The sequence below is a fragment of the Sorex fumeus genome, unplaced genomic scaffold, assembly GCF_029834395.1.
Source record: "Sorex fumeus unplaced genomic scaffold, SorFum_2.1 ptg000123l, whole genome shotgun sequence".
In the NCBI taxonomy this organism is placed as follows: domain Eukaryota; kingdom Metazoa; phylum Chordata; class Mammalia; order Eulipotyphla; family Soricidae; genus Sorex; species Sorex fumeus.
Genome location: NW_026606180.1, coordinates 3,884,674 through 3,900,694, shown reverse-complemented (window position 1 = coordinate 3,900,694; position 16,021 = coordinate 3,884,674). Strand labels below are relative to the sequence as shown.

At 39.1% G+C, this 16,021-nt stretch overlaps 1 protein-coding gene across 1 annotated transcript in view; it reads left to right on the top strand.

The window, feature by feature from the left end:
* Positions 1–16,021, top strand: part of DNAH8 (dynein axonemal heavy chain 8) — a 438,788-nt gene that overhangs the window by 197,217 nt on the left and 225,550 nt on the right. Inside the window, 3 exon segments of the mRNA XM_056137311.1 lie at positions 3,760–3,860; positions 6,763–6,900; positions 7,052–7,292. Of these exon segments, the coding sequence (XP_055993286.1) occupies positions 3,760–3,860; positions 6,763–6,900; positions 7,052–7,292 (480 nt within the window).

Genomic DNA, 16,021 nt, shown 5'->3' with positions numbered 1-16,021 from the left:
TTAATATCTTAGATATGATAGTCATTTTAATGATATTGATTCTTTCCAATCCAAGAACAAGGGATATATTTCCAGTTCTGAAAGTCTTCTGTTTTTAAAATGATTTAAAGCTATCATGGTATATATCTCCTACACCTTTGTTTAAGCAGATTTCTAGGTACCTTATACATTTGGATACTATTTTAAATAGGATAGACTCCTTGATTGATTTATCCTCTGATTCATTCTTTGTACATAAAAATGTATTGACTGTGTACTCAGCCACTTGGCTGTATTAATTTATTGTTAGTCAAGATTTCTTGTGAACTCTTTAGGGTCTTCTATGTATATCATCATGTCATATGCAAATAATTATAATTTGAGTTGTTCTCCAATTTGGGATCCCGTTAATTTGTTTTTCTTGCCTGATTGCTGCAGCCAGGACTCCTCTTTCATGGGAAACAGCAACAGCTGTAAGAGGAATAGCAATGCAGGCTTACATTAAGAAACAAAAACCTAAAGACATGTCTTAAAAATCTGGAGAAGGAACAATAAACAAATCCATAAAGTATCAGAAGGAGGGGAATAATAAAACATAGAGCAGAAATCACCAATATGGAAGGTTCTCTACCTTAGGAGTGCAAAGTTGTTTATAGAAATCACAGTTTTTTTTGCACAGGTCTATTTTTATTATGAGCAGCCTTTCAGTAATTCTTGCAGGATTGGTTTAGTTGTTACAAATGCCAGCTCTTGTTTGTCTGAGAAGGCTCTTCTCCCTCCCTCAAGTCTAAATAAGAGCTTAGCAGGGTAGTGGACTCTAAGCTGGAAGTGCTTTTTAGTCAGTACTTTGAATGTGACATCCCACTCTTTCCTGGCTTGTAAGCCGCCATATGGAAGGTCTGTTGCTATTCTAGTTTCCCTTCTATTTGAGGGCTTTCTTCTCTCTTGCTACTTTGGGTAGTTTGTCCTTGTCTTTTTATTTTCACCATTTTGAATACCATGTGTCTTGGTGATCTTTTATTCAAGTGTATTTTATTTGGAACTCTGGGTCTCTTGAACCTGTTCAGGAGCCTTTCTTAAGATATCACAAAAGTTCTCAGCTACCATTTCTTTGACCCACTCTCCTTCCCCTTTCCCTTTTCCCCTCTCCTTAGGATATTCCTATGATTCAAAGATTGTTTCTCTTGCTCACAACTTTCAAGAATCTTACATTTTCTTCCAATCATTTTGACTTTTCTTTTTTTCATTTCATTTTCAATGAAGACCAGTATTTTGTCTTTAATATCATTGGTATGGTCCTCTGCATGTTAAATGCTGTTGCTGTGTCTTGCTATTGCATTTTTTAACTCCTTCAATTCCATTTTTATGGACTCATTGATATTCAGAATTTGTTCATATTTATGTTGGTTGAATTTTTCTTCCCGTGATTACTTTAGTTCCATGACCATTGTAAGGAGCATTGATTTTAGTTCCCCATTGATGAGGCTTGAGAGTTTATTTGAGCTCAGTGGTTTGCCAGGACTTCTGTCCCTGTCTGCCAGAGCAGGTGAAATCCTTTGTTTCACCATTGTTCCTAAGGTTTGTAGGTACTACAGTTTGAGTTTAAGATGCCAGATATCAGAGGTCTGAATTAACATGTTATTTTACAGCAAGCAGTACTAAATCTTTTAGTCTAACAATGCCTGTACCCCTAGGATGTTACTTCACTGGTCATGTACTTCAGTGTCTTAATATATCCTTTTGTATAGAAGCATTAAAATAGACATAGTTGAAGAAGCATGTATGGCCCAAGAATCATAACATCATGGGAAAGAATGGGTTGTCCACGTGGTTTGGGATTTGAGATGGGTTTGAGAGGGGCTTCCTCATTCCAGGGGACCCAGATAGGATCCGGCAGTTTTGGGGCAGGCTGCAGCTAGTGCCCCTGATGCACCTGAATAATGGAGGAGATGTATGTCAGTTTTCTGGTCTTTGGGGGCATTTCCTGGGTACAAAAGAGGTTTGGGAGGGACTTCCTCAGTCCAGGGGACCCAGGAATTGGGTGCAGGTGACACAGAAGTTTCTTTAAAATAATTTTAAGGAAAAATGTACATGTTTTACTTTATAATGTAATAGTTTTGTTTCAAGTACACATAGATTTAATTTAATGAAAATATACTAAATAACATGATTATCTTGTATTCCTCTATTTTCTTGACTGAAAATCTTTAATTTAAAAAATTGAAATTTGATATTGAACTTAATTTTATACATTTTCCTGTTTTTCAATCGTCTCATTTGTATGTAAGTTGATTAAAATAATATATTAATAAAATATGTCAAAATAAGATTTTAAATTTTGACACAGTTTCCCCACCATCCCGCTTGTTCCATTTTATTTTCTTCCTCTTGTATCTTTCATGTTAACCTTCCCAACTCCTTTGACTTACTTCCGACTATACAGTTATCATTGGATCTAGCAACCACTTCGTATCTTTTTATACTTCTATTCTATCAAGTCCTGAGAAGTGGGATAATTCTCAGTCAAGAGGACTGTAGGTCCTGCCTGGGGCTGTAATTATATTTTCATGTCCAAGTCCTCAAAAGTAGGTTCTTCTTTAACTCCACTGCTCCTGCCCAAAGTAGATGCCGATATCTAGATCTGGGGACACACTAGAAACCTTGATTAGATGAGTGATTTGTCTCACACACTTGTCTCCTGTTTGGGTTGTCACTGATACCTCGCCAGCCTGCTCACAAAGAGGTGATTTTGCTTCCCATTTAATTATTTCTAAACATCGTTTGTATTTTATTTGTGAGCTGAATGGAAAGGACTGTGTGGCATCCAACAATAGTCTTTACCAGATAAACAAGATTTTCACCAGTTACTTTAACACCTCTAACTGAATTCTTTGTTTCTTCTTTCACATTAGTCATGGACTCCTCAGTCAGTGGATTTGTTGAGGAAACTCTATGTTAACTACCACAGGAGATTTAAAAAAATGTAAAATATGGCTCTGCTCCCTAGGAACAAAGAACTGATGGGCTCCTCCATTGTCTCCCCATCTTTCTGATTGGCTTTTGCAAAATGGGCAGATATAGTTATCAGGTCTGAGCTCTGTGAGGTCCGACACCACCCATTCTCTGCAGTTCCGAGCAGAGCCTGATGGAGATGCTATATTTTATAGGGAGCATGTGTGTCGTCTGTCACAGGGGATGATTTCCACTTGCATTTGTGCCTTAAATGCGGTGTTAATTTAGAAGTCTAAATATAGGAGATTCAAGTTGCAGACACAAGTCCATTAACTTTGCTGATTTTAAGCTGTTAAAATTATTTTAAAAGGTATTAAAATGGAGAGTTTTGTTCTAAAGTTGCTTTTTTAACTGGCTGAGAAAACAGAGTTAAATGAATTATACTAATACTTCAATCATCTAAACCCTGTAGGAGAGATGACTAGTCCAAATTAGCGAAAAGACTTGAATTATGTCTTTTTAAGCAGTTTTATTGCTTTCAGACATATTTATGTGAACTCAAACCATAGATCTCCGGGAACCACTTAATTTATTAAAAATAATTTTGTATAAAATGATCGCTTTTCATTTGCTTGAAAGTTAATTTTTCGGTGTTTCCAACTTTTCCTCTGGTAGCTTGGTGTCAAAATAAATTTGCATTCACAAATCTTTGTTCCATAGATAATGTTAAGTAAACCTCAACATAGCTTTCATTCTGATTATAATAAATTTTTCTTTAATGGAGCCTGAATTAATCAATTTTAGTGTGATTTAAAACTCCTTTTATAGGCCAATTTTGATGATCTGTGGAGGAAATTTGTTACCTATTCATCTGGTGAACAACTTTTTGGATTGCCTGTGACTGACTATGAGGTGTTGCATAAAATCAGGTAAGTTTAGAAATTGTAAAAGTGCTCAGTCAAATACTGATATGTTGTCCATTAGAAAGAACCGGGTCATCATCAAATGCATTATCCCAGCACCAGTTGGGAACATACTTCCTTTATTCCTGACCCAGTGGCAGCATTCCCTTTTTCTTCTGACCTTATCTACAGTCTTTGCATATAGTCTTTATCTACATAAGTAATGCTCGAGGGGAGCAGAAAATTTATTGTAAAAATTGTTGGTGTCAGACTTAGAACGTGGCTCACTGTGGAGTGCTTGCCTTGTGTGTGAGGTTGATAGCGCCATTCCCAGTTCTGCCCGAATGCAGCACCCCTGGGGCCACAAAAGTGCTGCCGCTAGTGAGCACCCAGGACAAATGCATGTGAGCAGTGAGACTGTGAGAACCCTGGGCATCACAACAACACAATAACAACAATCGCAACAACAAGATGAACACCAAAGAAAAGAAGGGGAAAAATTATGAGCATTTGTGGTATGTAAAATTTAGCTCTTGCTCTATTATTTTCACAATTTTTGAATAATATTTAGAATTACACAGGAACATTCATTTTTGATGATGTTTATTTAAAGTTAATCTCCCAGCACCACTGTGTATGGCCCTTCAAAAACAACAAACAAAAATAATAAACCTATCCTGAGCTCTCCATCCCTTCTAATCGCATTTATGGGAAGTGCTCTTCCCATGGGGCAGGCAAAGAATTCATTGAGATTCAAGGCTAAGGTACATAATTGATTTTTAGCAATAAGAATCAATTTTAAACAACAAACCTAAGATTTGAACAAATACATTTCAATAGGATTTTAAATATAAACTTTCTCAAAGGCAAAATGAGAACAGTGGTAAAATTAGCTCATTAGAATCTTGGTTTTAGGAGAGAACTTTATGATAACTTCTTTCAAAGTCTCAGCATGAAAATTTCATGGCAACATAGAAATGAAATTGTCTGAAGATCCATTAATGCATCAACCACTTTGGGCAGTTTGTTTGTTTTCTTTTTCAAAAGTAGTTATTCTCCAAAGTTAGCCAAGTGATCAGCTGAATTAGAATTACCCATCTCTGGCCCTTGCCTGTAAATCACTGAATTAGAATCTCTGGTACTAGGTCCTAGGAGATTGGCCTAAAATCTCTATTTAATTCTTTCACACACTCAGTCTGAAACTCAGTGTTTTATTTTTACCCTCATAAGACCAGGAAAAAAAATCAATCTCATTTATCATCTACAACAATGGACTCTTTTATTGCTTCTATTTTTTTAATATTTAAAAATAATTTTGTGAATAATTTATAAGGGGGAGAATAAAGAAGTGATGAAAAACAATATTCTTGGGCATTTTAATAATAATTGAAGCAAGTGAATCCCTCTGTTTTTACTGTAGAATGTCTTGGTTTAAAAACCCATGTAACCAAAATGGAAAATAATTTTCAATACAACTTGCTGCCCATTAGCTGTCTGGCTCGAACCTGGTGTATGTCCAGTTTGTAATCTCTTGTTCCAGATTTAAACCATCTCCAGTAGCTTATAAAGGGTCTAGCAGTGTAATTGCAAGATAGGTAGTAATATATTTTATTAACACATAAGCAGATTTTATCTTTGGTCTCAAGACCATCAATAATTAACAGTGAAATGTAAGAATATTAATCTTTACATATACTTAGCTAAAATTGGATCCAGTGGTTTGCATGGGATGGTGTAAATGTTGAGGAGCTGTTGGGAGAATTTGCAAACTGCATTGAGATGTCAGTTTGATGTTTTGCAAAAAGAGCTTGAACCTAAGATCCTTTTATTTTAATATCTTGCTCTGGATGTGAGGAATGTAAATAATTACTTCTGCAAAGTAAATTCAAAATCTAAAAAACAATAATTTCACTTAAAAGGGTTTTGAAGTCTACTTTAAGAGCTGAGTTAATATTAGAAGCTGGAAAAATCTGTGTGGTGAGGGATGGTCGAAAGTACTGATAATGTCCTCTCTGTATCAATAAAATTTATTTTAAAATAAAATTTAGAAAATGATGTGACCCTATCTGGAGGCACAAGCCTCAGTTTAATTAATTGGGCCTGTGCTACGCTGTAAAGTGAGAATGCAGTTAGGCTGCTCTCCTGCTTGCTCTCTAGCAATTCATGAACATGACAGGGATGGGCAGCTATGTGGACTTTTCTGGGCTTTTCACAACACAGGGCTGCTTCACAGTAAACACACTATATTTGCTTATCCCAGCTTCTCAAATAACTCTGTAGTATTCTCAGAGTAGAAAGGGTATTTCTAGTAAGTGGAATCCTTTTTGAAGGGAGGCTCTTAAGCAACATTTTGGGATCCTGGTTCTCCTGGTAACACTTGGCTAACTGTGTTGGGCAGCTCAGTGCTAGGTGCTGAGGACCATCATGGCCACTCTGATGCTCAAGGGTCCATTTGGTACCAGAGTTTGAACCCAGGTCCTTCTGACAACTGACCTCTCTCCCTAGCCCCATATATATTTTTTTAAATTTTTCAGTCCATAGAAGGAACTCCATTGGGCATGTAAGGAAAAATTTCTGATAGAAAAGTGATGTTGAAACTTAGACTTAAAGGCGTATAATTTTATAAAACTTGTTGCATTTGAAGGTTAAAAAACATCTTATCAAGTTTTGGTCATGTTGTGGCAATGATTGGCATAAGTAATCAGACCTCTGGTAAATGTCAAATCAGTATCAGCTGGAATGTTTAGGAACTGTAAACTTAATGGATTTTATTGCCTTGAAAACCAATATGGTTGTATGTATACTGATATTTGTGAGACACTATACATATAATGAATAAAATATTTGTAGAATGAACTCCTTTTATGTAATAATAGAGTTTAATTTTAAAGCATACATTGTATAATGACTTAGGTATTTGGTTTCTTAGAAAAGAACTCAACTTGTTGCAAAAGTTGTATGGATTATATGATACTGTCATGGGCAGTATTAGTGGTTATTATGAGATACTCTGGGGAGATGTTGACATTGAAAAAATTAATGCAGAACTGCAGGAATTTCAAAACAGGTTAGTTCAATTAAGTTACCTTTTTACAGTACCCACATTCTTAGTTTCCTTTTGGTATTTTTAAAATGAATTTATCCCCTGAAATATTACCACAAATATATAATCTTCAAAGAAATGTTTGGATGAAATAGTCTTCCTGTTTTTCCCAAAGGTGTCGTAAACTTCCAAAGGGACTTAAAGATTGGCAAGCTTATTTGGATCTCAAGAAAAGAATTGATGATTTCAGTGAGTCATGTCCTCTCCTGGAAATGATGACCAATAAGGCAATGAAATTGAGACACTGGGATCGAATCTCTGAGCTAACTGGAACCCCATTCGATGTGGAGTCTGATTCTTTTTGCCTTAGAAATATTATGGAAGCACCTCTGCTAAAAAACAAGGATGACATTGAGGTACATAAGATTATAAGGTCTTATAAGTGGTCCACTAAAGGAGATCTCCTTTTCTTTTCTAAAAATTATGCAATGGTGTTTTAGTAGTGTGTAAATAAATTATCCTCTTTAATGCACCCTTTTATGTTTAGAATGATTCTGAAATCCCTGAGTTTTGGAAAAATTGCTAAGCTAAGGAGATAATATGATTACTGGAAATGTATTATTTCTGGAAGATAGACAGCAATTTTTTTGCATTAGCACTCAACAGTACTTTCATTTTAAAGTCATCTATTTCTGGATGAGTGATAATATAGCAGGTACTGCATTTGCCTTGCACGCGGCTGACCCGGGTTTGATTCCTCCGTCCCTTTCAGAGAGCCTGGAAAGTTACTGAGAGTATGTTGCCCACACAGCAGAGGCTGGCAAGCTCCCCATGGCATATTTGTTATGCCAAAAAACAGTAACAACAAGTCTCACAATGGAGACATTACTGGTTCCCGCTCAAGCAAATCGATGAACAATGGGAGGACAGTGCGACTACAGTGCTACATTTTTATTTCCATGATTTTTAATTGTTTTTCTTCCTAATGCTTAGAATGCTGCATCTCTTCCTTTGCTTTAAAGCTAAAAATTGTGAAATTGGTATATATAACATATTACTTTTTGGTATGTGCATTATTATTTGATATATAATTATTGCAAAATGATTGCCCCACTATATCTGGTTAATGTCCACCGGCACTCATAGTTGAAATATTTTTTTTATCCTGAAGAGAATGTTTAAGGTTTACTCTTGGAAAACTTTCAAGTATACAATGCAATGGGTTTTTGTTTTTGTTTGATGTTTGTTTGTTTGTTTGTTTGTTTGTGTGCTACAACCAGTGGTGCTCAGGGCTTACTCCTGGCTGAGCTCAGGGATCACTCCTCATGCCAGGGACTAACCCCAGGTGAGCCGCATATCAGGCAAATGCTTTACCTGCAATATTTTCTCTCCAGCCTGATCATGCAGTATTTGTAACTGTAGTCACCATGCTGTCCATTCCATGCTCAAAACGTATTTCTTTATTATCTGGAAGTTGGTGTGTTAGAGTTTCTTCCCCGAATTTGCTCTACCTGCATTCCTTGCCTTTGTTACACACTCACTTGTTCAGTATGTGTGCTGTCAATGCTAACACAGTAAGTGGTATTATTAATCCTGGAGAGGTCAGATTGATAAAGGGCCCCTGAGCGCCTGCACGTGTGAAGCTAGAGTCCTACCCATCTTACCAAGACACCTGTAAGAGAACCTCGGAATCTTCACCAGGTGGAGCTGCCTCTGACCACCTGCATTTTCTGGAAGTCATGACTCAAACTGGGGAGGTCATGATCATGGCCGGCCAAGAGAGGGGTTCCAGCTTCCACTTGTGTGGAGGACCCATGTTTTTCATTGTGAAAGGGATTTCCAAAGAAGGCTGTTTATTAAGGGAGACTACTAATTCTAAGGAGATGGTGGATGAAGAGAGGGAGATGGGGAGGGAGGGGATGAGAAAGAAGGAGCAAGGGAGGAGGGAGGAGGGAGAAAGAGGAGAGCCCCCAAAGAAAGGAAATAAAGGCCTGGGCAGCCCCAAAGTGGAGTGCTGTCAGGTAAAAGGAAGAAGTACCCAGTTTTAAGCACCTAGTTTTTACCTAGCCACTTATTCCTAGTGGCTCCCAGTATGCCAGAGAACTCCCCAAGACCTGTCCCTGTCCCAAAGGAGAGAGAGACCCTCAGTCTGCATCTAGATCTATGCTGATTAGAAGCCAGATCCCAGGCAGAAGTTTTTAAAATATTCAAAAGTGCCTCTTTCAGGGTAAGACTGGGCAGGATGCTTCTGTGTGCTCTCTCTGGACTATGTCCTGGGTTGTGACTCCTGTTCCATTGACTTATGAACAAAAGCCCCACAGGTCACTAAGGCCAGGCTATTAAGGGATGCTTCCATCGGATGGCAGAGTCCCAAAAGCTCCTTTCTTGGAGGATACTGGTGATGGGGCCAGGCAAAGGGAGAGTATTAAAATAGACCCAGTCCCCAGAAGTCTCCGGGGAGGACTGCAGCCATGGTTAATTAGCAACCTGCTTTCTAGGTCACAGCCCTGAAGAAGACAAAGGCAAGTAGCTTGCTCAGGTTGTAGTTTTGGCCTGCCCCAGGGGCAGCCAGTTAAGAACTCTTTATCCATTTGAATAGTGCTGAGGTACTTACACACTAGGCCTCACTGATCACCAGAGACAGGAAATCAGGAGTGGGGCAGTAGTTGCATAAACTTGAGCACCAGTTATGTACTTACTTATAGATGGCAAATGAGACTAGTAGTGGACCGCCAGAGGTCCCCGTGTCACAGCCCTTCCCCGTGTCACAGCCCTTCCCTGTGTCACAGCCCTTCATTCACAGTTCATATAGCAGCAGCACCCGAAAGCAGCGACCACATCACTATACCAGATATAACCCCCACCCCATGACCTGAGGTTATGTGAGTGAGGCAGAACCTCTCCCCATCTGCAGTCTGGCATTGTACATGCTATATAAATATGAATTTGTAGGATGACCAATCAGATAGTACATATAACTAAAGCACTAACCAGAGATGTGTTCATCTGGCCCCTCCTTCCTCATTTCCTCCATAATGCTGAGTGGGGCTGAAGGAGGATGCAAAGATGGTTTCCATAAGCCTTTGTCATTGGAAAACATTCCAGGAGACTCTAGAGGGGTGTTAAATTGGATGTACACCCCTCAAGTTAAGCCCACAGGTCTCTTTTTAAAAAAATTATTTATTTATTTTTTAATCACCATGAGATATAGTTAGAAAGCTTTCATGTTTGAGTTTCAGTGATACAATGATCGAACACCCATCCCTCCACCAGTGCACATTTTCCTCCACCAATGTCCCCAGTATCCCTCCCCATCCCAACGCTCCCCCAGCCTTTATGGCAGACAATTTCCCCCATACTCTCTCTTTACTTTTGGGCATTATGGTTTACAATATAGATACTGAGAGGCTATCACGTTGGGTCCTTTATCTACTTTCAGCAAACATCTCCCATCTCAAGCAATCCCTCCAACCATCTTTGACTTAATGATCCCGTCTCTATCACAGCTGCCTTCTCCCCCAGCTCATAGGTCAGGATTCCACCGTGGAGTAATCTTCCTGTCCCTGTGTCTACTGTCCTTGAGTGTTAGTCTCATATTATTATAGTTTATATTTCACAAATGGAGACTTGTATCTTGAGTGAAGTTCTTAAACATTGAGGTGCCATGGTTCCACCAATAGCTCAGTGGCAGGCATGAGTCCTCGAGTTTCATCACTAGCATTGCTTCACATACCAAGTGCAGTATAGCAGGCATCATCATTTGTGATTCTTGTCACCCCCTTGAAGAGTACAAGTTTGAGGGAGCCTGGTCATTGCAACAACAGCAGCAGCACTGGGAAGGGAAGAGAAAAGAGATTGGCTGGCAGATGTGCTCCTCTAGGAGTTGTAAGTTCCTTCTGTCCCCATTGTGGGTGCTACACCAAAGTTGGGTTTAATGGTGTGATGTGCCTTGACTTCTTCCACTCTTATGGGAGTTTCTTTGTTTTGTCTTTTTCTCATTTACTTGATGTATAGGGGGTCACTCAGCTAGTTTGGGGTTTCTTTCAGAGGAAATTGTTGAACACATTGCTGTAGACTTGGAGTGTCTGTTAACAGAGTTTAGTTCTAGATGCTCCTGTCAGCAGTCTTGAGTTGGCATGTGATTCTTTTAGGTGGACACTTGTTCTTCTTCCTCACATATGCAAGGCACGTGGTGCTCTACAACAGAGCTCCAACCCCAGCCCCTTTCTAGTTCTACATTTGTTTCACTTTTCCCTGTTCTTCATGTAAAGTCTTAGATCTATATATTCTTACATTTCCATATAGTCTCACAATTTTCAATATTCTCATGCCAATGAATCTCAACTCTACCGAGTTACTCTTTTCTTTCAGTGTCTATTGACTTCAAATAAAAATCAAGCTGTTATTTCTGTCCCCCTTCCCCCCCAAGAAAGGTTTATTCAGAAACAACAGGAAAAAGGCAATTTGGAAAGTGCAGTGTCCTGACAAACTCTGGTGCTTTTCCCAGAGCTAGTGGCAGCAGCACCACATATCACATTTGAGGGAGTTCCTGGGAAAGATGCCTCTTTCTTCTTCCCTGGACGCCAAGGAGCAGAACCCTTTCCTGTTAGAGATACAAGACATGGTGGGTTGTGTAGTTTGCATATTCGTGTATCATTTTAATAGGGATTTTGTGTGCTATTTTCAAATATGTGAAAATAATTGTTTAGCATTTTTTTCATGAAAATTTTCAAATAAAAGCAGAGATGCTATTGTTTCAACAATTGTCAAAATAGGGCCAGTATCATTTCTATTTTTGGAGGACCTTCCAAACAGTGCTCAGGTGGCCTGGGGGTCCCTTCATAATGATTTTCAGTCAACAGGGCTAATGGTTCAGTGCATGGGCCTAAGGGTCTGGTAGTGCTGTGCCCTGAGAATTCCAGGAATTACACTGGGATGTTTGGAGGAGCATGTGGTACAGAGAATTGAACCAAGAATGGCAGCCTGCAGGGCATGTAGTCTACCCCCTGTGCTACCTCTCCGGCCCCATGCCAGTATTATTTTATCTTCTCTCCCCATATACAGAATATTTGTATATAAAATTTTTATATAAAATATAAAATATTTTTATATAAAATAATTTTATATAAAATCAATTTTACCTGAAATGAGTTTTTGCCCTGATTATTTACTATTATTATTTTGTATTCTTTTACCACAACTGGTGATGTTTAGGGCTTATTCCTGATTCTATTTTCAGGTGTCATTCCTAGTAGTGCTCAAGGACCTGTATGGTGCCAAGGGACCTCTATGGTGCCAGGGATAGAACACAGCATCTTACCCACTGTACTATCTGTCTGGCCCCTTTAATTTTTTGGTTTTGCTATGGTTTTGTTTGTTTGTTTCAGTACATACTTCATGGCTGGTGCTCATTGCTTATTCCTGGCTCTGTGTTTAGATATCATTCCTGGAGAGTTCTGAGGACATATTTGGTGTTAAGGATCAATCCCTGGTTTGGCCACACGCAAGGATAACGCAGCTGGCCACTGTACTAATGATTTCAACTCTGCTCCTGATTATTTTTATTTACTTACTATCTATTTATTTTATTTTATCCACTATATTTAAAGACCATTGTTTACAAAGTTGTTCATGATGATTTGTTACAGACCATCAATATTTCAACACCAATCCCACCCCCACAGTCATCTCTCCTCCATCATTGTCCCCATTTTTCCAGCCACCCCTCAAGCCTGCCTCTGTAGCAGGTCCACAACAGCTTATTTTATATTGCTTGTTATCACTAAGTGGCTAATGGAATGATCAAAAAATACTTCAGTAAAAGAAAACTTGTGAAAATTGTCTTATCTCATCATGGGGACAGTAATTTCTTGTCTGAGGGTTTACAAAGCTGATGTTTGAGTTAAGCCTTCTGTGTTAATTTTTTTTCTAGTCAAGATTAGTTGCCTTCTACTTTACATTCCCATCCAATTGGGTGTCCTTCTACTGGGGTGTTAGTATCATAGAGCTTGGAGATGTGGTTCCAGAAAATCCAGAGTAATTAACTGGACGGTCTGGCTGAAGGCATGGCAGCTGCTGGGGTTTTGGTCAGGGAGGAACTTGGCCCACTGCCATACTGACATTGCCCCAGAAGTCTCCATCAGGATCGAGTATTAGAGAAAGTTTTTCAGCTAGCTGATCTCTTTTGAGATTTAATTATGAGTCTCTGGAATAGGGCCAATAGAGGAGCTTCCTGATTATTTTTAATGTTGCCTGTCATTCTATTTGACTTCTATTTTTGGGGGGACTCATTTTGAACAAAAGGTTGAAAGATTTTGACTTCCATTAAGTTTTAAAATTGTCTTCTCAATGAAGTCATGAAATTTACATGCAAGTGGTACTACATGGAAAGTATCATGTTAAGCGAAATGAGTCAGAAAGAGAGGGATAGACATAGAAAGATTGCATTCATCTGGGGAACATAAAGTGACAAGAAAGGAGACTAACACCCAAGAATGGCCAAGATTAGTACCAGGAATTTTGCTCCATGGCTTGGAGGCCAGCCACACATGCTAGGGGAAAAGGCAGCTCAGCTAGAGAAGGGAGCACCAAATAAAGGGTGTTGGGAGGATCCTCCCAGGATGGGAGAAGCATGCTGAAAGTAGACTATAGACCAAACATGATTGCCACTCAATGCCTCTTTTGCAAACCACAACACCCTAAGAGAGAGAGAGAGAGAGAGAGAGAGAGAGAGAGAGAGAGAGAGAGAGAGAACAAAAGGGAATGCCCAGCCACAGAGGCAGGGTGGGATAGAGGGTATGGGGGGTGGGAGGGATCTTGGGACCCGTGGTGGTGGGAAATGGGCATTGTGGAGGGATGGGTATTTGATCATTGTATAATTGAAACCCAAGCACAAAATTAGTAAGTCTACAACTGTACCTCATTGTGTCTCACTAATAAAAATTAAAAAAAAAAAGTCTTCTCTCCCACATCTTTTATTTAATTTTTTTTCTCCTATGTCTTTAAAATTTTTTTTTTTTTAATTTACACCTCATCCTTCTTTGGCTAAAGGTTTTTGTGGTATCTCCCCTCTCCCTCTCCCACCCCGTCTCTCCTCACCTCTGAGCAAGGTATTATAAGGGTAGTTTACACCCCACATGGCAGACCCAGGCACCAGCCCGCTTGTTTCCGCTTTAGGTACAGTTGTAGCGCTAGGTGTATGTCACACTAATCCCTAAGCCCATGGCTTCTTTTATTCCAGATGCCTAGATAGTGGCCATATTCTCACTTCTCACGGTAGCAGGACCTACAGATCCCAGAACTAGGCTCCTTCCAATAGAAATTGCATTTTGTTTCCTGTGTCCCATTGGTACCAAAGGTGTGGCCACCATGACCTCCAGTCTCTGCTCTTCCTACTGGTTTGCATTTATTTCCTACTTACGAAGAAGCCAGGTTACATATATTCCATAGCCAGGTCACATTTGTTCTTTACGTTCTACCTTTATTGATTCTCTAGTTTTTTTTGGAAGTGCCAAGAATCTAATCAAAAGCCTCACACATGTGAGGCAAGTGCTCTGCCACTGGCCATATCCCCAACTCTACTTAATTTTTAAAATTTAGTTTATTTTCTACGTTTTTGGATGTAAGGAACATCACCTTATGTTCAGAAGTTGACACTAAAATTTTCTTCCTCCCTCAACTTCTCTTGACACTAAAAGTTTGGTTATCAAAACATTTTTTCTTATTAAAATATTATTAAAATATTATTGAAGGAAATAATTTTGTGTTAGTTTATACCCACTCCTTCGTAGCAGAGCTCTGGATGGTTGAAGTACAGTAGTACTGGAGTCAAATTCAGGCCTCAATTATACAAGGCATATGTTCTATCATTTGAATTATCTCGCTGGCCCCAAGAGATTTTTTTTTGAACTTTGGTGACAATGTTATTCTTCATAGTAAATATATATATATATATATATGATGTATGTACACATAGATATATATAAAAAGCAATGCCACCTTTTGCAGATTGTGCTTTGAAAACATCTAACCATTCCAAGGAATTCCAGGATTCCACCACTGACTCTTAGCATTACAAAGTAGTTGCCCTGCGCTTTCTATGCAAGATCCATCCTGTTGCTTTGTGCCATACCCAACTCTTGGCTACTCTGGATTCTTCCTTGCCCTGGATTTGCTGCCATGAAAGGAAGCCTTTCCTCCCTAGCAGAACGCCTTCCTGCCCACCCCTTTCTTGGACCAAGGGAGTCTCATGTGCTCTCAGTTGCACCCTTCTCACTGGAGCCTTTTGTCCTTGCAGGCGATGGTGACTTCTTTCTCAGCACTCACAACAGGTCAAACTTCTCTTGTGACATGCCTCACACATAAACTTGTTCCCTGTGAAACTGCCACATACCATTATAACTGCCTTCCCAACGCTGAGATTCTGTGGTCTAAGTATGAAAATAGAGGGGTCGGCAAATAGTACCATGGTTGGGGTATTTGGGTTTGATACTTGGCACCACATGATTCCCAAGCATCACCAAGAGTAGCCTGGTCCCAAACACCCCTAGGTATGTCCCTGGAGGCCCTCACGTACTGCAAAGATGACTTGGGTAACCTCAACACTGCAGGGCCCAAGCAGAACTACATCCTTAGGCCCCAAATGCTTTTGACTCGGGGGTGGTTAGCTGCGGCTCACAAGTAGAGCCCTGGGGAGGCACTACCCCCACCCCCCAGTCCAAAATAAATTGAAATGTTGTCGGGAAAATGCTTCACTCTCATTTTTTTCTTATGGACTTTGATATGAAGATTCTCAAAGGATAAGGAAAACTTATAAGAAAATATGGAATTTTGCTTTTTAAGTAAATGAGATACTCCATTAGGGACAGAATGTATAGGAATAGAGCAACGCTTATGAGTTGCTCTGTTTATGAACTTTAAAGAGTTCAATGAAATCACATATTTTCTCATTTGATTCTCATAGCAAGCCACGAAGATAAAGTAACTGTGATTATCTCTGTTTTGGCTGAGAATTCCAATTAAAATATAATCAAGAAAAATGATGATAAGACTCATTATCTCATGAATGTGGCACAAGAAAATAATTAGTTGTCAGTTTCATAAGGTTGGAGTTTAAAGTTATAACAGTGATCTCAAGTCTCAGTTT